The sequence below is a fragment of the Lathyrus oleraceus genome, chromosome 4, assembly GCF_024323335.1.
Source record: "Lathyrus oleraceus cultivar Zhongwan6 chromosome 4, CAAS_Psat_ZW6_1.0, whole genome shotgun sequence".
Lineage (NCBI taxonomy): Eukaryota > Viridiplantae > Streptophyta > Magnoliopsida > Fabales > Fabaceae > Lathyrus > Lathyrus oleraceus.
Genome location: NC_066582.1, coordinates 222,551,321 through 222,573,942, shown reverse-complemented (window position 1 = coordinate 222,573,942; position 22,622 = coordinate 222,551,321). Strand labels below are relative to the sequence as shown.

The 22,622-nt window shown below is 36.0% G+C and overlaps 4 protein-coding genes across 5 annotated transcripts; 2 read left to right on the top strand and 2 right to left on the bottom strand.

Moving 5' to 3' along the window:
* The first annotated feature begins 4,493 nt into the window (after positions 1-4,493).
* LOC127074667 (probable ubiquitin fusion degradation protein C12B10.01c) lies at positions 4,494-6,182 on the top strand. Its single transcript, XM_051016012.1, has 3 exons — positions 4,494-4,676; positions 4,855-5,288; positions 5,498-6,182. Exons 1-3 carry the CDS (start codon positions 4,586-4,588, stop codon positions 6,014-6,016), a joined length of 1,044 nt encoding a protein of 347 aa, XP_050871969.1. The 5' UTR covers positions 4,494-4,585; the 3' UTR covers positions 6,017-6,182.
* An 8,612-nt stretch (positions 6,183-14,794) lies between these two features.
* LOC127074666 (uncharacterized) lies at positions 14,795-15,686 on the top strand. The gene has a single exon (XM_051016011.1). It carries the CDS (start codon positions 15,019-15,021, stop codon positions 15,571-15,573), a length of 555 nt encoding a protein of 184 aa, XP_050871968.1. The 5' UTR covers positions 14,795-15,018; the 3' UTR covers positions 15,574-15,686.
* A 331-nt stretch (positions 15,687-16,017) lies between these two features.
* Positions 16,018-18,451, bottom strand: LOC127074665 (RNA-binding protein involved in heterochromatin assembly dri1). 2 transcript variants are annotated; one of them, XM_051016009.1, is made up of 7 exons: positions 18,170-18,451; positions 17,394-17,794; positions 17,276-17,303; positions 16,981-17,054; positions 16,676-16,857; positions 16,452-16,532; positions 16,018-16,299 (listed from the first exon to the last, which is right to left on the bottom strand). In XM_051016009.1, exons 1-7 carry the CDS (start codon positions 18,333-18,335, stop codon positions 16,251-16,253), a joined length of 981 nt encoding a protein of 326 aa, XP_050871966.1. In that variant the 5' UTR covers positions 18,336-18,451; the 3' UTR covers positions 16,018-16,250. The 2 variants fall into 2 exon arrangements, with proteins under 2 accessions (XP_050871966.1, XP_050871967.1); XM_051016010.1 differs by having other exon boundaries at positions 16,990-17,054.
* Positions 18,452-19,660: 1,209 nt separating this feature from the next.
* LOC127074664 (uncharacterized) lies at positions 19,661-20,844 on the bottom strand. Its single transcript, XM_051016008.1, has 5 exons — positions 20,737-20,844; positions 20,500-20,616; positions 20,333-20,395; positions 19,966-20,105; positions 19,661-19,816 (listed from the first exon to the last, which is right to left on the bottom strand). The coding sequence occupies exons 1-5, from the start codon at positions 20,776-20,778 to the stop codon at positions 19,690-19,692; spliced, it is 489 nt and encodes a 162-aa protein (XP_050871965.1). The 5' UTR covers positions 20,779-20,844; the 3' UTR covers positions 19,661-19,689.
* Positions 20,845-22,622: the final 1,778 nt, after the last annotated feature.

The following is a 22,622-nucleotide window of genomic DNA, read 5'->3' as shown; positions in this document are numbered from 1 at the left end:
GGCGAACTCATTTGGATTATAGCCTGGCATTTGTCAAGGTTCACCTTGATTCCTTGCCCTGTAAAATAGAAGTTTAGAAAATTTTTGACCCTTACCCAGAAAGTGAACTTCTCTGGGTTGAGTCGTATATCGTATTATTGGACCTGCTTGAATCCTTGCTGAAGGTGATCAGTGTGAAACTCCTTCCAACCATATTTTACGATCATATCATCCATATACACTTCCAACGCCTCCCGTATTAGTTATTGGAAGATGTTGCTTGTCATTCTCTAGTAGGTCACACCGACATTCTTTGGCTTGAAGGGCATGACGTTGTACTGATAATTGGTCTGCTCGACCATGAAGGGTTTTTTTACCCAGTCGGGTCAGAACATATGTATTTAATTATCCCCCGAATAAGCATCCATGATTTAAAGGAACTAATATATGGATGAATTATCTACGAGCTTGTCAATGTTTTTGAGCATATAAAAATCCTTCATACACACTTTGTTAAGACCTTTGTAGTCAACACACATCCTCCATTTTCCTGAGGCCTTCTTTACCAAAACAATGTTGGATAACCACTTTGTATATCTAGCTTCAGAAATGAACTTGGCATCTAATAAGTCCCTAACTGTGTTATAGGTTGCTTCAGCTTTTTCTGAGGATTACCTCATATGATGCTAAGAGACGTAGTGAGTTTTGGTGTCCATATTTAACTAGTGGCATGCTACACTAAGATCAATGTCGAGCATATCATGTAGGGTTATAGTGAAAAGATAGGCGTTATCCTGGAGGCATTCAAACAAGGAAGTTCTTACTTCAAAAGGAAGTTTGGTGCCTATTTTTATTGATCTGACATGATTCTTCCAGGGCTGAATGGACTCGAAATCACCATCTAGAACCGGTTGAACCTCGTTTTTACGTTATTCTATGTTTAACGCATCATGAATCCCTAGTTATCCTTCTATTTATATTTTTGAGGCTACATCAAATGCCAGAAGGCCATTCTAGATGATTTTCCTGATCCTTATGTGATTGGCCTTCTTTCTACGTTGTGATAAGTCACTTTCAAGTGGACCAAGAATTTCACTACATCTAGTCTCACTAGGAAATATCTCCCTAGGATATCTCTAAAGGTACTTTGACATAGTATTATCAAGAATTTAATTATTATCTTTATTCCAGACGCTTCTTCTCCAATAGTCACCATCAAATTTGTAGTTGCTTAAGGACGAGTTATCAAATCATTAAAAGCTAACATATCTCATCCACTATATGGACTCAAATCCGTTTGTTGGATATCTAACAGATTCTAAATTGACTTTATAACAAATTATTTTTATCTCTATAGGTTAATGGTTCTTAAGGATGTTTATTCCTAAGTCCTTAATAAATAAACTTTTAACTATTTAAATCAATTTTTATGTCCATAGTTAATTGTAACTGAATTTGAGCATGTAATTATCAAGAACATATCAATTTTATACGGTATCCTTGGTTCTAGGTGATATTTAATATAAAATACTTCAATCAATCATTATTGTTGAAAGTCCTTTCTAACAAGTAACCGTAAAAGAATCTCAAATTGTAAAAGAGAGAAAGCATTAAACGCAGAAAGAAATAAATCATGTAGAAAATAAAATATAAGGCATTACAAAGATCTTTATAAAATCAAACTCATTCAAGAACAGTGACCCATCTCTAGCATTAGAGGGTTTAGGTACGCATAATATTGATAAAAGTCATGATAAAAGTGTTTACACATTGCACAATGACTACAAATAAAGAATCTTCAATGGAGAAATCCCTTAATTTTGATGCTCCACCTTACTCATATTGTGTTATTCTTCTTCTAACTCACAACTTGTCGTCAAAAATCAAGATCAAACCACAAAAAAATATTCTCACTCATTAAATACTCAAATTGAGCCTTATTTGCAATTTTGGGCGCCGATAGGAAGTACACGCGTATGGGCAGGGGGATTTCACGTTGTTTTCTTCCTCCGCGTATGGATACACGTATGATGCATTTTGATACCTCACATACGTGTATGCATACACGTATGGACATATGTTATTTCCTTTGATAGGTCTGATACGTGTAAGGTTGTGTATTTGAGCTGACTTGGCTGAGTGATATGCATATCGGCATAAAGGTTGTTATTTTTTTGCTTTGTGCGTATACATATGCGCATTATCCCAGAGCTTGGTCTTTTTTTGCTATTCTCTTTGTCTCCAAAACCTATTACATACATATGAGCCTTTCCAGATGATCAAATGGCGTATGAAATACTGTTAAACATGAAAAACTTCTTAATGTGGTCAAATACCTCTAAATCACTCAAATGAGGTAAGTAAGTGTTGATAAACTCATACAATTTATTGTTAAAGTGATGATAAACATAGAAAAAATGAAAAGTAATTAGTCCCATATTTCCCTTGCTGCCAAGAATGTGGAGATTTAATCTTCTCTAGAGGTGGAGAAGAAGTCTCGCAAATAGGCTACCACTATTGTTACAGTGATGTCATCTCGCACTGACAATGCTCTGAAGGGTTTTTAGTATGAGAAGAAGTCTTGGGAAAGGAACGAGAGGTCTACGAGGGATAATTAATCGAACTGGGGAAGAAGGTCAATGAGATACTTGACTAGACCCTTAAAAGGGTGTACAGTGTTTTCAACCAAGTAGGTGACCAGTTGAAAGCGCTTCGTCTAGGTGTTCAGGTTCTCTGCTAGGAACTTGACCCCTAAAAGATGGTTTGGGATAGATATTTACTAGAGGATGACGGTGCTTAGCCCCTAGGAGGGGATGCATGACTTTATGTTTCTGTATAAATTGTATTGGGTGTACATGTCATGATGTCTCCCTGTAACATGCATATGAATAACAATATTTATTTATTTAATTATCTTTGTTTGGTATCTTAATGCTCATCATGTTTTATTTAATATTCCTCGTAGTCTTCCTATTATACTAGCGAGGTTATTCTCGACTCTGTCTCTTAGCCTTGAGTAAGCTTGCGATTGTCTGCCATAATATGCTTTGATTTATTTAATTCTTTTAATCTAGATTTGCGCCATTTATGATGTCTTGTTTTGGTTTTTCCCTTGGGAAGGAACCAACAACGCCTTTGGAACTCATGGTAACCATCCCTTTGGTGAGTAATTGAGTAACCATCAATTGTTATTGTTTCCCATCCCGATCGATGGCAGCTGATATAACCACTAAGCTTTGTTGTTACCCGTCCTAGTCGAAAGGTGCTCCTGTAACCACAAAGTTTTGTCGTTATATGTCCCAACCGAAGGTCGTTGGGGTAAGTCTTCAGCGTCACTAGGAACTGTTCTCGACCAAAGGGTGGGGTTCTCATCCATGCCTCTAGGTTTTTATCCTGGTTCGAGGTGGACATCTGCTAGGCTCCACCACCTACGCTCTTGGAGTGGCTAGTTCCTAAGAGGGGGTGCGCCAACTGCACTTAGTGCGTTCCATATAGTAGGACACTATTTTACAAAAAAAACTTATGTCACGTTGTCGATGATTACAATGTTATTCGCACGAAAATTATTTGGTTAAACAAAATATCTGAGTGATTGTCTCTACCCGCCCTAGTGTGAAAATGACTATCTCCATCATCTCTGTCGTCTCCACCCGAGGTTTCTACAATAGGTCTTTCGCTCAATCTAAGTATGATTTTGCCATCTCTTCCTATTCTCCTTACTAAACACATAAAAGACACAAAAAAAACAATATTGTAAAAATCCGATCACACTCCTACATATACCGCGCTTTTAAAAAGTTCAATGTCAAAATATCCATTGTTACCGACAATTTTAAAAAAATTGATATGCACTATGCATTTTTACCAGCAATTTTGAAAGTTCAGTATGCAATATTCACTTTTAACGATAATTTGGCAAAATCTAGTAAAAACCCGGTGTTAATGTCGATTTTCTATAAAAATGCGGTAAAGTTTCATCCACATCTTTTGTATATATCGGATATTCCTAAAAATTTAGTATATCCCATAAAATTTAATGTCGGCTATTTCAAAAAAAATGGTAAATATTCATCATTTTTATGAAATATCCAATGCTTAAGAAAAAAAATATTGATAAAAACTCATAAGTTTAAAGAAAACGCTACTCGTAAAAATCTGGTATTTTTTGATAAATTTCCGAGTCAAAACATTGTTGTTTGGGAAGAAAGAAATTCCAAAATATATGATTAAAATATTAAATATTAATATTTGTGCATATTATGATGAATTTGCTTATTATGTGGGGGTGTCTGGTTTACCTAGAGGGTGCATGTTAGATTCCTCCAAAGTCAGGCCTAAATCACACCCTACACAGATAAGCCCATTATTCAAAACCTGTATCCTAACGGCTAGTTCATTGTAAATTGTTTTCTTGACCAAAAAAAACATTGTAAATTGTTTTTTGTTCTCCAACGGTCATATTTTATGCTATCTACTCTCCTTTATAAACTCCACTTTTTGCCCTAAAATCACATCTTCTTTTATCTTCTTACAATCATTCCTGCGCTAAAATCTCGCTCCGTGTAATAACACTCAACATTTCCCTACTTTCAATCAAATTTCATCCATGGAGACTCCTTCATCGACCGCAAGAAGAGTCACAAGATCACAGGCTATTGCCATGTCCGCCTCCAACACCAACAACATTCCAATTTCAAGTAAGTGGTCGTTTTCTTTTATCCAAATATTGATTTTCGAAATTGGGTTTTTGATCAATTTCAAGTCTATTGTTTTTTGGATGATGGGTTTCAATCCTTTTCATGTGTGATGATTTTTCTTTCTTAAAAATTGGGTTTTTCGAAATGGGTTGTAATAATTTTGTTTTCTTGATTTCAGGAAAGATCGAGGACTCGGAGATAAGCCTCTCGAAATCAAGACAAAGAAAGGGGCAAGTGCACCAACAGGATCGGTGTGCACTGATTGACATATCAAATGATTCTCCAATTGTCGGGCTTGCGAACGGTGAGATCGAGACACCGTTGTCGAGTGTTGCGAAACAGCGGGGAAGTCGGATGAAGAAGACTCCGGGTTCTGGTGAAGCTTTGTTGAGGGGTCAAGTGAAGACCCTTTTGCAGAAAGTTGAAGAAGAAGCTGAGATTTCAAAACTCACTATGGATACTCGTCCCTTTCCTCAGTTTGTTAACTCTCCAATGCATCTTCTTGCTCCAACTCCTGCAAATACCCCTCAAATCCCCAATATTAACAACAGTGTCACTGGGTTCACAGAGTTCTCACCTTCTTCTGTTGTTCAAGAACAACTCATTCCTCAGGTTTGTCTCAGTCTTCCTTAATTTTTTCAAGCGAATGATACATTTTTCAGGAGTTTGAGTTTTATGTAGATGCTTCTGAAAAAATATCTGTAGTGTCTGAAACTAACACTCATGCTTGTTATTAAAATATATGTGTAGTGTCGTGTTTCTGGTGTCCCTACTTTTTAGATTGAGTTTGATCTTATTTTTTACTTCAATTTTGTTGGTAGGTGGTGAATGAAGGAGCTGTTGGAAAGAATGAAGAGAAGAACATTGAATCTGAAAAGAGTGTGTTAAGTCCAGTGCTGTTAGATTTCTCAGACAAATCTGAGGTTACAGAAGATTCTAAGATGGGGTCGACAGAAGATGATGGTGATTCCATTTGGTCAATTCAAGTGAATGCAAGTACACATGATGATGAAGATGAAGATGAGGAAATAACCGAAGTTGAATATGATGATGTGGAAGATGACTACTATGAAGATGTTGATGAAGAGGAAGAGCATGATGATGGAGGGTTGTTGATTGATGAACTATGTGAGGGTTTGCGCAACATTGGTGTGAACGAAAAGGTTGTTCCAAAATTTGCTGGGAAACATACTAGGTTTGTGTATGGTAGTGATGATGATGAGATTGTGGATGAGGTTGTTGAAGAATCTGGTGGTTGTGATTCTGAGGTTTTGCATTTGAAAGGGTTGCCTACTCCAAAAGGAAAGCACATTCGTTTTGAGGAAGAGGAAGAAAACTGAGTTGTGAGTTGTGTTTTTTTAGTGTTTTGTTGTTGCTTGGTTGTCTCTCTTTTGACACCTGTTTTTGGTTTTTGATTCTTTTAATCTGTCTGAATGGAGCTGGTGATAGGACCATAATGTGTGGTTGATTGAATGCTCCAAATAAAAATTGTTTCTTTTTGCATTACCTTTAAATTGATGAATTGTTGGTTCAGTTACAAACAATTCCGCGAGTACATGTTTTAGAGGTGGTTAGAAAAGTACTGTAAATTTTCTTTGCATCAACATTATATTATAGAGTCTACGGTTAGAAAAGTACTGTAAATTTTCTGTGCATCAACATTATATTAGAGTCTACGGACGGGTTTATGACCGTTTGACTGCGTTTGAGTAAAAGGCACTCTTTTTGGATTATAAACGTACAACAAGCAAACAAACACACAAGAACGTTTGCACCAAGTTCGATTTGACGCACCAGATTATTTATTTCTCCTTTATTTTTTTCTTTTCATCTCCGACCAATTTTTGTTTATATCAAATCATAGTAGATAGTAAAAGACACTCTTTTTGGATTGTATAACAAGCAAACAAAACACACAAGAACGTTTGCACCAAGTTCGATTCGACGCACCAGATTATTTATTTCTCCTTTATTTATTTTTTTCATCTCCGACCAATATTTGTTTTATATCAATCATAGTATGTTTTTATATTTATTTAATTATTTATACACACGGGTCATCGTCCTCTTTATATAAGTCTGTTTATTACCTTTTTATATAAGTCACCTTGTGTCAGGAGGTGTCGCCCGAAGTGAAGAAATGATGTCCTTGTTTTTAGTAATAGTTCTCCAAAATAATAGTTGATTAATCGTCCACTCTCACTCTCGCATCCTTTCGGGGAGCTAGGATCCAGCCAAGTCTAGCATATCTCCATGTTTAGAAGGCCAATATGTTGTTTCTCACAAAGAACATCACATATTACAAAACTTCTCACCCTAAGTGAGGTAGCTCTGAATTCTATAACACCTTTAACAAGTACAATAGACGTCCACCATGAGGCCCACCATGAGGCCCACGATAAAACTGACCCGGGTCACCACAATACCCTGTCGGATTACTATCCACAAGTTCAACCTCTGACCATTGTGGTGAATAAAAAGACAATTTAACAGTGAAGAATATGAAGGTCATAGTTAATATGCATGTTGCTATGGACGATCTACGTTTCTAGAACCAAGCTTTGAAGGATAATGTCCTCCATATCCAACAATGCCAACAAGGAGGTAAACCCCATAGACGAGGTGGAGTGTCCAGACACGCCAACATCTCTTACGAGATATGGGAAGCGTCTGTTCCATATAGTTTTAAGTCGGTCTTATTAGCTAAGTTCGACGAGCGCGGCGACCTTATGAACATGTCGCCTCCATCAACACGCGGACAACCATTATCGCAATCTGAGGTGGTATATGGGTCTGCCTCGGCTCTCTATCACCATCTACCAGGACTTAGTGAAGAAACTAGCCAACCTATTTGCAGCAAGCGGTCACCAAAAGATGGTCGCCCAAAGGTCAAAGACGTCTTTAGCTGAAGTAGTGGCGATGGCATAATGTTACATCAAGGGTGAGGAAAATAATGTTGAAAAGAAAGCCTGGGATGCAAAAGAGCGCACATCCAATGCTGATAACTCACAACACTCGCAAAGAAATCAATTTACGTCGTCCGTCATAGACAAAACAACATTCAAGCAAAATGGAAAAAACACTGAAAGTTTCACGCCTCTGAGCACTCACCGGGAGAAAAAAAAAGCAAGAAGTCTTCCAAATGCATAACACCCCTCAACCACCAACTCTAAAGGCATACGCTATGGGACCAGAGCCTAACATTTAGTGTAAGTTTCACATAGTCAATGGACACCATACTGATGCCAAAATGGGCACTTAAAGAAGTATGTAAAGGGTGATTCTTCTTGAAGGCTAGACAAATCCAACTCTCGAGGGAAAGATGCTTTCAGGTAAGGGAGGCGACGATATAGTTGTTCACCATACTCTCAATAAATTCGCAGAAGGATTTGTCGGGGAAGAGAGACTAGTTCCTCCCGTAAAAGGTACGCTCCCAAAATTTTAACCATTAAGGGTTCACCCACTGACTCTAATTTAGGTGAACTAGAAGCCCCAAAAGTTGAGATCGCCTTTTCCTAGAAAGTCGTAGCAAGCATCCATCCACATAACAATGATTTCATGGTCATCATCGTGAGATGCGACAATTCAGAGATTAAAAGGGTCTTTATTGATCAAGGGTGGGAGGCATTTGAGAGGTTGTGTATAGACTTAGATGATCTTAAGCTCTTCCAAGGATCGTTGGTGGGATTTTCGGGCGAGCCAGTAAAAGGTTATGTAACATTGAAGACTACCTTTGGAGCGGAAGAAAATGCTAAGCAGATTAATGTAAGGTACCTTATCATTAATGTGTCTTCCTCTTATAACATGATTATATGGCATCACGTCTTTAACCAGTTGGAAGTCGTCGTATATACACTATATCTTTGCATGAAGTAATTGCTCCCAAATGGGTGAGTCGGGGTTATCCAAGGATACCAAGAGACCACCAAGAAGTGTTACATAGAGAGACTGAAGCTGGAGAGGATATATCGGTGGTTGTTAACATCGTTGGCGTGGAAGTAGAGGCAATTAGGGAAAGCTCTCAGGGATGAGGGCTTGGTCACTCCAAGCCAAGCAGACACGAAAGTTGCAAGAAAATATCTCTTGACAAATAGTTATAATTGTTAAGGCATTAAGACTCATTTAGTTTGTTTTATGTGTTGTTTTATTTAGGTGAGTTATAATCTCTACCGATTGTAAGAATAATTTGGTTCCATTCTTTCGCTGTGGGGGATCCCACTTTTCCTCGTGTCGCCAAGGTGGCATAACGGTTTTTAACAAGGCCCCACATTTTATTATATTTGGACTATGGTTAATTTATTATCAAGGAATTAAGGAGCAAACAGATCTTATCTAGATCGCACTTCGAGGCAACTATACATGTCGGATCCTTATATGGGAACCTTTTCCTCCCTTTGAGGCTATTTGACATGGTGGATCCTTATAAGGGAATCCTTGCCTCCCTTTGAGGCTATTAAACATGTTGTATCCTCACGAAGGAATTCTGGGAGAAAGCCTTTGTTCCTAGGAATAATAGCTAAGGTCAGGGTACAAAGTAATCCACAGAGATAAATTACAAGTATACAAACATTTCATTTAATTAAGAGCCATGCAAAGCAAAGGAGTACAAAAATATTAAGGTAAAATATTTACAGAACCCCTCCATTTAGCATTGTCACAAAAAGGCCGCTAGAGGCACAAATAAATAAAGGCCTTAACTCATTGATCCTTTAAAAAATCCTTAGAGTGAAGGGTATCTTATATTTATTGGGAATGATTCAAGGCGACTTCCACAATAGGTGAGACCTCTTCTTCATCCACTAATTAGCCTCCACAGACAGCCTTAAACAAGTCCATCTAACTTAAATCCAACATTGGGTAGAAAAAGGATATTTGTTCCTTCGCTCGCTTGAAGTGTTTATCGTAAGTCTCAACTAGGTCATATTTGAGGGAAGATATTTCCTCCTCAATTATTTTAAGAGAACTGAGGGGTCCATCTAGTGATCCCCTTAGTTTTGTAAGGGCGCTGGCATGCGTTCACGCCTCTACCTCCGCCGTCCTAAGTAAGGTCTTTTAATCCTATTTCTCCTTCATTAGGGTTCTTATTGTTTCCCGACATTAAGTGATAATTCCTTGAGTCGTGGAAAGCTTTAACTTCAAGTCATCAACGAATTTATTATGCTTCTTCTGTTGGACCCATTCTATCAAAATTCCCTTTAAAATGTGAGTTTCAGCCATCTTTGACAGCTCAAGGAAAAAAATATCGTCACCCACTAAGCCCCTCAGTTGTTACTAGAAATGGGAAAGATTACTCGCGTTGGATACACATGTAACAAGTAGAATCGAGTTTGGCTTCCCAAGGAAAACCATCATTGATTTCATTTAATGAAACATAATCTTTCACCAATGGATGTTTGATTTCCTTCAGCTGACTAACGTTTCATCACCTGATTTGCATTTAAAACCACTCATCTAACACGTGGATCAAATCATTGACATCTAGAGACATGTCCCAGAGTCATCCCACACATAAGGGACTCGCATTATGCATATAGGAGTCACCTCATACTTGAGGGACTCATTTGGATAAGAAGATCAAGATTAAATCACTTCACCCTTTCCATGCCCTCGTGCTTGAGGAATTGTGTATTGGTATATTTTTGAGGATAATGTGTTATGTCGTCCAAACCCTCTTGGTCACCTGTCATTTGTATCGATCGTCCGTTTTCTAGATGTGCTCCACCTTTATTGAATATGTCACCTTCCTTTATGATGGGTTGACTGAGGTGGGAAAGTGTGAAAATGATGTGTCTGTTGGACCAAGATTTATTTAATCCCCTAAAAGGTTTTGATGATACAAAGTATTTAAAGAACAAAAGGGTTTGCTAACATTTTATTTAAGTGTGCAAGATCACAAGCATAGAACTAATCCAGATTGTTAGTATATATGGAGAAGTAACTTAAAGTCTGATTCTGATTGATCATAATCTGAACTAGTTCATCGCCTCTGAAGGCATCAGACTCTGGCCTCATGACCCAGCTTCTGACGATAGCTCAGACTTTGAAGGTGTGGAAAGCAGTTGATTCGTACACTGATTCAAATCAGTCTTGTCTAATCAAATCCCCAGATTTCTAAACAAAGTCAACTAGGGTTTTAGCTTTGCAAGGCTCAAGAAAAAGTGATGTGACATCTTCAGATCGTTCTACCTTTTGGTAGATACCTAGTACAATGAAAGATGCTAAAATCAATTATATTATTCAGTGGATAAAGCTTCAGACTAGAAGCAACTCTCCAACGTCTCTCTTGGCATACTTCTTCACTAAGTTTTATGTTGTTCAAACCTCCAACGAATCTTTTTCTATCTCTATAAAAGTAAGTTGATGACTCAAAGGAAGGTGACAACATCACAACATATAGAAAGATCTTAGCATAACTCTGAGTTGTTATTGTAACCGTTATAGCATAAGATCTTAAGATTTCTTATATTAGATTTATCTTAGAAAGGTTGAAACAATTTTTTATTGTTGCACAATTGTTATACTTCTGACTGTGTATCAAAGTATAGTAGTTACTTTATCTACTAAATAATTTGTTTAAAGTAGAAGAAGTCTCTCTCCTGCGTGCTTGAGCAAAGAAGTCTTCAACCAGAGGCTTTAAGCCGGAAGTCTTAAGTAAGGGCTTAAGCAAGGAAGTCTCTCATATGGGGGTGTTTGAGCATGAAGTCTTGAGCAATGGCTTAAGCATTTGGAATCAGTTTGGTTATAGTGAAAATATCTTATTAAGGCAAGAGGACTGGACTACTCCTAGTTGATGAGAGGAACCAGGATAGTCTTTGTGTGTTGCTTGCATTTACTTATGAACTTTATATTTTTCACTGTTGTGTTTACTCTATATCAGACTCTGGACGTGTTGATTCATAAGTGAAATCAATTTTTAGCATACACAATTACCTCCCCCCCCGGCCTTCTTGTGTATTTTTTTCACCTTCAGTTAGCATCAGAGCACGTTCTTTGCATTAACACTTAATAGTGGCACAGAAAAGATCCTAAGAAATGTACTAATCTCATCATGCCTAGAACTTCCTCTGTTACTGATGGAGATTCACCTCAAGGAATAAACAATCACAATCAAAGTACATCTGGTTATACTACCAAACCACCAATATTCAGTGGTGGTTCCAATGAATTTGAATGGTGGAAGAGCAACATGTACACTCATATCATTGGGTTGTATGATAAGTTATGGGACATCCTTGAAGATGTCATTGGTTTTCAGGTCAATGGTTTTGGGATGGTTGCTGATAGGAAGTCTTTCACTCCTGATCAGAAAAAGATCTATAGAAAACATCATAGAGTGAGAGACATTCTTGTTGATGTATTACCTAATTCTGAGTATATAAAGATTATTGATAAGTCCACTACTCTGACTATATTTAAATCTCTATATGCTACCGATGAAGGTAATCAGCAAGTGCAATAGGCTAAAGTTAATCTTCTGGTTCAACAATATGAGATGTTCAGAATGAAGGAGGATGAGAACATTGAATATATGTTCTCAAAATGTCAAGTTCTTGTGTCTGGACTTCAAGTCTTGAACAACAGCTACACTACTACGAATCATGTCAAAAATATTCTTAGGAGTCTTCCTGCCAAATATAAACCCAAAGTAACTGTTATTCAAGAAGCTAAATACTTAAACATTATAAGTATTGAGAGCCTTGTTAGCAACCTCCAAAGTCATGAAACGGAGTTAAATAAAGTTGAGCCTGAAAAGCAAGTTAAAACATTGGCTTTAAATTCTTTTAAGAGGCCTGAGAGATCTTCTCAAACTAAAAGGCTCAAATAAGCCACTAATGGTGAAGAATCTGATGATGATGAATTAACTTTTATCATAAGAACATTCGACAACTGGCCAGAAGGAAAAACAAATTCTCTGATAAGAGAGATAACTTCAAAGGGTCAGGATCTGGGAGTAATGATTAGGATGGTTATTTCAACTGCAACAATCCTGGTCACTTCATTGTTGAATGTTCTAATTTCCACCAAGACAAAATCAAGAAGTAAAAATTCCAGAATAACAACTTCAAAAGTAAGTTCAAGAAGAGTCCCGTGACAATATGGGAAGAACTTGACAATGAAGTAAAAGATGAAGAAGCCAATCATGCCTTGATGATCAGATTCAGAATCTAAGGTTGATTTTGATCCAGAGTCAGAAGATATAAATCAGGTACTTCCTAAACTCTCTATATCTGATTTGGGTGCTCTCTGTCATGATTTCATGAAAAGAAGTTAGTAGAAATCCAGGCATGTGAAAATGCTAACAAGGAAATGTGATCTTTTGAAAGATGAGTTAAAAATCTCTAAATAAAAATTTGAAAAACTTGAGAAAGATCAAATTGCTTTAGCGCAAGACATGTCTGGCAAAACTCTGGATAAGAATGAATTAGCTCTTCAAAATTTCATTATACATGGGTTTGAAAGAATCAAACTTGCTCCATGATCTATGGAATAAGTAAGATCAAAGGAGAAGTCATTGGATATCATCAGAAGCCTTATAATCCAAGGACTAATGTTTTGGTAAAACCATCAAACCTTTCTCCTTTAAGTTATGCTCAAAAGGGGATATATGCTTACTTTATGTCTACTGCTGAAAAGGGTAAAATTCTGAATTAATATATGGCAGGTGATTCTTTAGCTCTAAGAGAACCAAGATCTCAGACTCAAGAGTCAAAGGTCCTAAGTAAATTAGAATCTAAGACTCCCAAGTCTAAGGTTTTGAAGAACTCGGAACCAAAGGCTACTGCATCTAAGGTTTTGAGAGATTCAGAAGTCAATGTTAAAACTTATTTTATACAAGATGTCAGAAATGAGTTTAAACCTTACTATAAGGTTAAGGCACAAAGGAAGAAGAAGCCCTACAAAACTAACTTCAGTGGACCCATAAGAGTATAGGTACCAAAAAGGAAAATTGTTTTTTATATAAATGCACTTAAAGGAAAGTACAAGGCAACATCTGATTGCTTTTTGGATTGTAATGGGTTGAATACCCCTTGTACTCTCTTCAATATCAATTGCTTTTAGAAGAAGAAAAAATAGTTAATCAATTAGGTATTTGCAATAATCGATTATTACGATCCAAATTGAAAGGTTTTGATAGAGATTCGTTACCATTCATTAAGACACTATCATAATCAATTATAGACTTGATTCAATCTCTTCTAATTGAATATGTAATTATTCTAATCGATTAGACAGTTCAAAAATGTGTCTGAATCAATTTGATAAATCCCAATTCATCTAACTAAATTCCAAAAATATTTTTGGGGATTTTATTTAAAATAAAATAGGCTTCAAATATGTTTTTAAATGTGTCTGTTTTAGTCATATACCTTTTAATATTATATATAAATACTATAGTGTTTATAGTCACTCACATGTTAAGTTTGATATGCTGCAACTTTTTATGGTAAAAGTGTTTTCTTATTATTATTTTGATTTATAAATTTTTTGGATTATGTTGCAAAAATAAGTTAGTTTTCGTTACTATTTTATTTTATCTTTTGGGATCAAATTTATCAATAAAATAGAATTATTTATTTAATTATTAGTCCTTTTAGAAATAGGTTCAATATTCCTTTTGAAAAGTCTTAAAACAAAATAGGTTTTTTAATGAGCTAATAGGCAGATCCATTTTTTTAAGAAGTTCAGACCATATTATAAAATTAAAAAAATATCTATATAATTGATCAAAACAAATTCAAAATTTAATTTTTTTTTAATAGATCGGACCTATTTAATCCTATCGTTGACAACCAACATAAAATTTTGATAAATCTTTATGATATAGATCAAATGCTAGATCATTATGATAAAAATTAATCTATATAACTGATTCTATTTAATGAGATAAGATTTGATTATTGTTATCGTAAACCTGATCTATTTAAGTAAAGATTAGTCTGACCAGATATATTATCACTCTTATCAGTGACTTCGAGATTAAATTTTTTGGAGTGCATACGAGATTAAATTTTTTGGAGTGCATATACCCAAAAGTAATTTTAAAAAAAGATTTTTTTTTTTAAAATCAATCTCTAAAAGAAAGAAAAGGCTCAATAAAAAAGAAATAAGGGGTACAGAAAACAACTCATTCCAATTCTCACAAAAAGCCAGGTCCAAAAGTTCCCAAATTAAGTCCAAACCAAGTTACTTTTGGACGAGTTTACATCCACTACTGAATCTTATTCCAAATTGTCTATTGGCTAGCCCCATGACAGGATAATGATAATTGAAAGGAATGAGAAAAATATAACCACACAACACATTATCTTCGTCACCATATTTCATTCTACCAAGAAGAGAGATGGGAACCACCTCCCTCTCTTCAAACTCACCTTCTCTCATCAACTTCATTCTCACTAGACGTTCAACTTCACTACCATCAACCAGACACAACAATTTCCTCACACTTCAACCTCACACTTCTCTCCCTTTTCATTCCATCACATGCAGCAGCAGCAGCGGCAACAGCAACGCTGCCGAAACAGACCAGGATGAAACAAACTCAATTCAAGCACCAACTACAACACCGGCTAAACTGGTTGAGCTAAGGCTCAGGAGAAGAACAAGGAGACAAGCGAAACGGCAGAGGGAGAAAGGAACTGTTACAAATAGCATAGAGCAACCCAGTAAGGCAGATGCTCCTCCTAAGAAATGGGAGGAAATGAGTTTTCAAGAGAAGGCAATGGAGCTTTATGTGGGAGAGAAAGGTGCTCTGTTTTGGCTTAATAAATTTGCATATGCTTCGATCTATATCATGATTGGAGCTTGGATAGTGTTTAGGTTTGTGGGTCCTGCACTTAATATTTATCAGTTGGATGCACCTGTACTGACACCTAGTGATGTATTGAAGGGATAACAAGTTTGTATTGTAATTTTAACATATGTATTAAACTTTTTTAAGATCACAAAAATCTATCATTTTTTTTAAATGAGTTGTAATGATAAAGTCTTATATGTTTCTTTGTTCAATAGATTAATTTATATTTAGCAATGTATCAAACATGAGTACCCAGTATGAAGAGACCTCCAAGCCTTTACACAGAGGTCTCAAACCGCAATTGCATTTGCAGACCACGGTTTAAAACTTTGGCTGCATATAAAAAGTAAGTTGTGGTAGTATTGCAAACTTTATGGCAACTCTCCAGGTTATTGTTATCGACAAATTACATCGAAACTCGCCGAACGCCAATGATTAAGTTTGGTCACATGAATTGAGGGACATGAAGTGAAGATACTAGTGAACCAAAAGGTTGTACCAATATAAGTGAGATTTCAGAAGGATGTAAACAAGAGCAAACTATGAACAGAATAATCACAACTTTCCAAAATCATCTATATTGCATAGTATTTATAATAAGCATACAGCTTTCAGAAACTGAAAAAAATACACTGCCCCCTAAACACGGACCATTTATGTCTTTGGTGAATATAATGAGCCTGTCGTGAAAATCAACGTTTTGCTGGCAAAGTACATGCTATAAATTCAAAACAAAACTAGGGCAAGCAACAAAGATACAACTGATGAATTCAGCATTACACAACATTGACAGGTTGCATGGGCGCCGCTCTGAGTGTTTTACACCTGTAAATGATGAAACATTGCTCAGTAATAGTGTGAGGGAAGATGCAAACATACTTGATAGATTCATAATGACTAGCATAATTTTGCCTTCAATTGGAGGGCATTCAATTCTGCACTGCTAAAAAAATAGACTACATGAGAGAGAGAATCACCTGTTACATTCTAGTCTGGAAGCATAATTATGATTGTTGCAATTTGTGCACATCCAATCCCCACTTCGCCATTGCTTAGCTCTAATATATCAAATAGATAAAAGCATTTAAATAGTGAGCCTATGAAAGTATAATAGCATAAACGAGACCTATAAGATGATAAATTTCTCTCCCTCTGTGTATGTGTGAACTCACATGAAGCTCAATGGAGAAGAATTAGTTACCCTTTTCCAAGGAGTGCTGTAGAGGAAAATTGAGGTGGAATTGGAAAGAGCGGGGGCATTGGAAAGCTTGGTGCCGAACTAGAGTTAATGCTCGCGTACGCCGGAACAAGTGCCAATTTTGGTTCTGCACTGGTCCCTACTACTTGCTCTACACTTGAATATGTTTTCTGCTGGTCATTTGTCTGTAGAAAAAGAAAGATTGTATTATTAAGAGAAAGAGGATACTATTAAGAGAAAAAAAGTGTGTGTAAAACAACAAAAGTGGTCGGTGAATCAGAAAGTAACAAAAGAAACAAAATCCTTACAGGTCCTACATTCAATCTCTTGTTATCCCAGTCATAAACCAATTCTTCAGAGGCTAACCGTTTTGTGCCAGGCGCTTTACAGAAAAAGTGGAAACAATATGAAGTTTAACATCTTGAAACCAAAAAAGAGGAAAAATCTCAATATTAAAGAACATATAAAGATTAGAGGATCATCCATAGGACAACAGAGCAACCATAATAGGGTATATACTTAGAGCATAGTATCTGTAGAAAGATAGAGCTTATGAAATTTGAATTTTGAACATGCAATCTTCACTAGGGAAGGAAGCCATACCTGGTGGAGAAGCGTTGCATTTTTTACACTGCAGATTATTTCAACAGTGAATCAGAAAAATAATTTCATTACTTGTGCATTACAACATCATTTTAGATATAAAAATTCAAGACCATACCTGTGAGCGAGAGGAGTAATTATGGAAGCCACAGTTACAGACCCAGTCCCCACTGCGCCATTCTTTTGGAACAGATGGGTTCTGACTATTAGAATTTACATAAGGATGTCCAGCACTATAATTTGTACCTGGTAGCCATAGTGGAACGGGCTGGAGACCAAACTTTTCTGCTCCAGTAACAGGCCAATTAGTATTCAAATTCAGCGCCTGAGGTGGCACACCGTTTCCAATCAATCCAATATTCATGTTGTGTTCTGGTCCTCCTGAAGCCCTAGAAAAGTAGGGTGGATATGCAGGGAAAGATGCTCTAGTCATTGCAATTGCTGGCATGGCCGCTACCTCCTTCGGTTGTCCACACTTCTTGCACTTCTCTCTTGATGCATAATTGTTGTTAGTGCAACCTATTGTTCCATTGCATACAAACACATTCCCACAAAGCAGCCAGAGGGAAAGTTACCCACACCAACACGTCGCACGCACACCAAATACACATACAAAAAGCACAAACATCTCAACCTAGTTGATACCAAGGTCTTTATCCATAAACTAAATAATCGCATGCCATAGCATAGGGGAATTTCAGCAAAGCACCATTATCCACAACAATCAATTCAAACATATATACAATCTATCAAGCAACTACTGAATCTCATTACTCAAAATCCACACATGAAATTGAACTACCAAGACACATAAAAAATCACTATACAAATTCGATACATACAAAAAAAAAAACTATCATTGGAAAAAGGTGAAGAGAGAAAGTGGTAACTAACCGGAGCAGATCCAATCGCCGATACGAGGGAGCCATTTGGAATCAGCGGGGGTTTTGTTATCAACAAGAAGACGTGGCTGTTTGCATCGATTGCAGAATGATCGGAAAGCGTAGTTTCGGTTGTTGCAACTGCTACACTCCCAATCACCTTCTCTACCTTCTCCCATTCTTCTTCTTCTTCTTCTTCTCGACGATTAATTGATATTTTCAGTGTAACTTTCTTCTGAGAACGTAAAAACCAGAGGAAAGGGATTTTGGTTTTGGAGAACAAAGAAAAAGAAATCAAAATTGAGATTTTTGATATATATGAAAAATATAATAATTTTATGATTATTTTCGCTTTGCTAATAGTTGGGCCTAACAAGAAACAGGCTTTGCTAATACTTGCTTTTTGCACCTCCATTTTTTTTACAATGTTACTTTCAAACATTATTCAAAAGTCTATTTCATAATTTCTCAAACTCTCACAAAAATATTTATCCTTTTATTCAATTATTATATTTGAACACACTTTTTTTTTTACACCGTCAACCTTATTATCATTTTAAATTCTATATCTTTTCCATTGATTTATTTTTTGGTTCTTTCTTTAATAGCAATGTCAAATTGTCAATAAGAATTATTCTTAAGTTCTTTAAATCAATTTTATAAGGATTTTTTTCGAAGAGTGTGAATGATTGTTTGATTTTATTTCGATTACGTGCAATGACTATATTTATGGTGTATCATGATATTGACAACTTAATCAATGGAATCTAATATTATTAGTATGAATGATAAAATACAAGACGTTGGGTGAATCAGGTGTTCTTAAACCCGAGGTTAATAAATTAGTTATTGATGACATTGATAAATATTTTATTATTAAATAAAAAAGATTTATGTTACAAGATGATATGATTAAATGGGTATCTGCTAAAGCAATTAAGTTAAATTAATGACTTTAAAGCTACTAAATTTAAAAACACAAAGTGAAGATCTTCATGAATCTAAATTTGGTGAAATGACTTATTGAAATTGTTCTAATAGTGATTAGCATTGGACTTGTTATAAAGGATCACGGTAAGATCCCCGCAACTGCGTCCGGAAAGGGGTTAAAGCTACTTGATTTTTATTTTTATTTTATATTATTTTCAAATTATGTCTTTTATCAAATTAACGTGTTTTGTTAAATTTTATATTATTATCAAGTATTACGTCGTGTTGATTATGGGTAGAGCTGTCAAATAAGCCCTATATTTAAAAGCCCCAATTATTAAGTCCTATTAAAGCCCCAATATATTAAGCCCCTTATCATTAAGATTTATTTTAGGCCCTTTATATAATGCATTTTTTTAGGCCCCATTGAGGGGCCTTATTTTATTCCCAAAATTTGGATGTTGAGTTTATCACTCCATTCATTTTCTCTGTGCAAAGCTTCCGCCACCGTCAACCAATTACATCGCCGTCGACTTTTCTCTATCACATAAATAAAGGTACTCTTCTATCTCCATTTCTCTTTAATCTCTAGTTTTCTTAATATCAAATTTCATTTTTTATCTCATTTGAATCAACATGTTTATAATCCTGCTTAATATGTACACTCACAAACTGTTTGTGGAAATGCCTCAACAACCTTAGATAGACGCCTTTTGCCTCCAGAAAGCCACTGGCCATAGATTTTAAGTTCAAGTAGAAAATAAGGTGCTATGAAAGTAGAATATGCATTTCAGAATGTAGGTGATGGAAACAACTATCAACACTGCTAAGGCTAATAACCATATTAAAAAACTGATATTTGGTGTAATATGAAGAAACCTTGTGGCAGGACTTGTTGCCAGATTATGCCATAAAACCGCTTGACTGCTTAGGCCGAGACAGATACCAAAACATCCTATAGGAAACCGAAGGAGAAACGGCCACTGCTCATCTGTCGGGAGAAGGATGTCCTCATAGTCCTGTGTCAAATGTATGCACAACATTATAATTGATCATTTATTATTATGCACATCCATCTCTTACTTGTTTCTACTACATACAATGATGAACTTATTTCGAAAACCTGTTATATTTTAAGAGGTAAAGTTAGTTTCTTAATGCGTGCAACTGCAAATTATGCAGAAATTTATATGCAAATATCAGTTACGATGATTTAGCTCTTTGACTCATTCTGAACATCGACTACCTCTATTGTCACCGAGAGGCTGCCAGGGGTTTTATGCTCCTTATTTTCTTGAATCACTTTTATCTGAAAGATTAATTCAATTATTGGTCAAACTAGATTAACATGACTTTACATGCAGGTTTTAGCAAATAGAAGTATCTTTTCTAAACATCAACACTAGTACTAACTTTGCCGTTTTTCTTTTGAACTCTAAATTCCATATCTGCCACAGAATCTTCAATCTTCTTCATCAGATCTTTGGCTGAAAGGTTAGTTGTAAACCTTATCTTCCTCTCAGATACATCCTGTAACTCAAACCACATAGTATGCGAAAAAATGAGTGAAATTTTCTCGGGAAGTGGTGAAAAATTCTGCTCAAAATATATAACAATGCGAATTTCCTGCTAAGTAACTTGAACTCTCACCTCGTTCTCAAAAAGTCCAGACAGGTCTAGGCTTGAAGACATCCCTATCAACTCAAATGCATTGATACAGATCGGAGTTTCCGATCTCCTTTTTTCTTCTTCATGTGTCTGTGACCAAGAGAATAATTTCGAGTTACAACAAAGAGAAAAAGGCAAAATCACGGTGGCTGCCAAATTTACTGTCATGGACACACAGTTATTAGTTCAGACATATACCAATTAGTCCTCCTTGAAAGCTGGTATAGTGGAAATGACAACCGTTGTCTCACATTGAATCGATGACTGCTTTGTAATTGTGGTGTATTGACCTTCAATACAGTTTTGCGGGGAACCCGGTGTGATTTAAATGGTTTATTCTGGACTTCATTTGTTGTTGTGTGCTTTTTAAAGCCGAAACCTTGCACAGGCAGAGGGAATAATGTAGCAGCTACCATCATTGACATTAAAATTAGCATGCTTAAACCTAGTCCTTGTCTAATATTCTGAAACATTTTTCTCTGCAATAAACAAAAGATAGTGGTAAACATGTTATATGAAGAATACCATGAAAGCCTTATGCGTAATTATTGTGTGTGAGAATTAGAGGGTTACTTACCAAAGTGAAATTTTCATTGGATTTTTCTATGTTCTGCACATCAAAAGCAGTAGCATTCTCTCCCTTCAATTTATCCATAGTTATTATCATTTTTCTGATTATGTGCTAACAAGTTAGTTATGTATTTATTTAATAACTTTGTGTTTTGTAGTTGTTCTTTGATGACAGTATCCGCAATATACAGACAGGAAAATCCTTGGGCCTTCATACAGTCTTGGTAGGTAGTTCTTGCCGTTGTTGATGAATGGATAAAATATTAGTAATAATATTATATGGAACTCTCATGTACTTATGAGCTTATGTTGTGTTCCAGGCCATTGAGAGTTTGCTCAGCAAAAAGATATTCCTTAATATAGAGGTTAGTCCTGCTTTTCTGTTTTTCAGTTCCCAGCTCACAAAAGCATATCAAACTGCTGCAGCAATATTGCTGTTTTATTTGAGGTCTTAATATATAACCATGACATAACAGTGTTATGATAACACACATTCTTTTTGTTATAGTATGGAGTCAATGGATACGAGTGAGTATGCACAAGGTCAAGATGAAACTCATAAGGAAATATTGTCAACACTTTGGATTATTTTCACTAAAATCGGCAAAGGAAAAGATGGAGTTGAAAGAGCTGCATGCAATTTTTGTAGTACTGATTTTGCCATTGGAAAAAACCCCAAGTCTGGTCAAAGTTATGGAACTTCACATCTAAGTCGTCATGTTTTTATTTGTAAAAGTTTCCAGTTGAGCCTTCTTAGTCTAGAGGAATCGTCAAGCCTAACCCAATCAACCAAAACACACATCGTGAATTACTTGGAGAAGCCATTATTGCACATGATCTTCCTTTTAGCTTTGTCGAGTATGAAAAAATTCGAGTTTGGGTGAAATATTTGAATCCATGTGTTGAAATGGCCTCTAGGAATACCATGGTGTCATATATTGAAAAAAATATGATAAAGAAAGGATCAAGCTTAAGGAAATCATGGGTAGGATTCCAAATAAAATTTGTCTAACATCGGATGTTTGGACAGCATCTACTAGTGAGGGTTATATCTGTTTGACTGCTCATTTTGTTGATGAAAATTGGAAGTTAGTTAGTTGTCTTCTTAACTTTCTTCGAATGAAGCCCCCCCACACGGGTATTGCACTGGAAGCTACTTTATTTGATTGCTTAAAGCAATGGGGAATAGATAAGGAAATATTTACTATTACGCTGGATAACGCATCTGCCAATGATAACATGCAAGACCACTTGAAAACTCATCTTCGAGTGCAAGGCAATTTGATGTGTGATGGTGA

What these genes read in the sequence shown, in the direction of transcription:
- LOC127074664 (XM_051016008.1), bottom strand. Translation starts at nt 20,778, where the DNA reads ATGTCTTCAAGCCTAGACCTGTCTGGACTTTTTGAGAACGAG. An exon ending in CTGGACTTTTTGAGAACGAG is followed by an intron (nt 20,617 to 20,736) that starts GTGAGAGTTCAA and finishes TTTGAGTTACAG; the next exon opens with GATGTATCTGAGAGGAAGAT. An exon ending in TTCAAAAGAAAAACGGCAAA is followed by an intron (nt 20,396 to 20,499) that starts GTTAGTACTAGT and finishes TTAATCTTTCAG; the next exon opens with ATAAAAGTGATTCAAGAAAA.
- LOC127074666 (XM_051016011.1), top strand. Translation starts at nt 15,019, where the DNA reads ATGGGAACCACCTCCCTCTCTTCAAACTCACCTTCTCTCATCAACTTC.
- LOC127074667 (XM_051016012.1), top strand. Translation starts at nt 4,586, where the DNA reads ATGGAGACTCCTTCATCGACCGCAAGAAGAGTCACAAGATCACAGGCT. An exon ending in CAACAACATTCCAATTTCAA is followed by an intron (nt 4,677 to 4,854) that starts GTAAGTGGTCGT and finishes TCTTGATTTCAG; the next exon opens with GAAAGATCGAGGACTCGGAG. An exon ending in AAGAACAACTCATTCCTCAG is followed by an intron (nt 5,289 to 5,497) that starts GTTTGTCTCAGT and finishes TTTTGTTGGTAG; the next exon opens with GTGGTGAATGAAGGAGCTGT.
- LOC127074665 (XM_051016009.1), bottom strand. Translation starts at nt 18,335, where the DNA reads ATGGGAGAAGGTAGAGAAGGTGATTGGGAGTGTAGCAGTTGCAACAAC. An exon ending in ATTACTCCTCTCGCTCACAG is followed by an intron (nt 17,304 to 17,393) that starts GTATGGTCTTGA and finishes AATAATCTGCAG; the next exon opens with TGTAAAAAATGCAACGCTTC. An exon ending in TCCAGACTAGAATGTAACAG is followed by an intron (nt 16,300 to 16,451) that starts GTGATTCTCTCT and finishes CATCATTTACAG; the next exon opens with GTGTAAAACACTCAGAGCGG.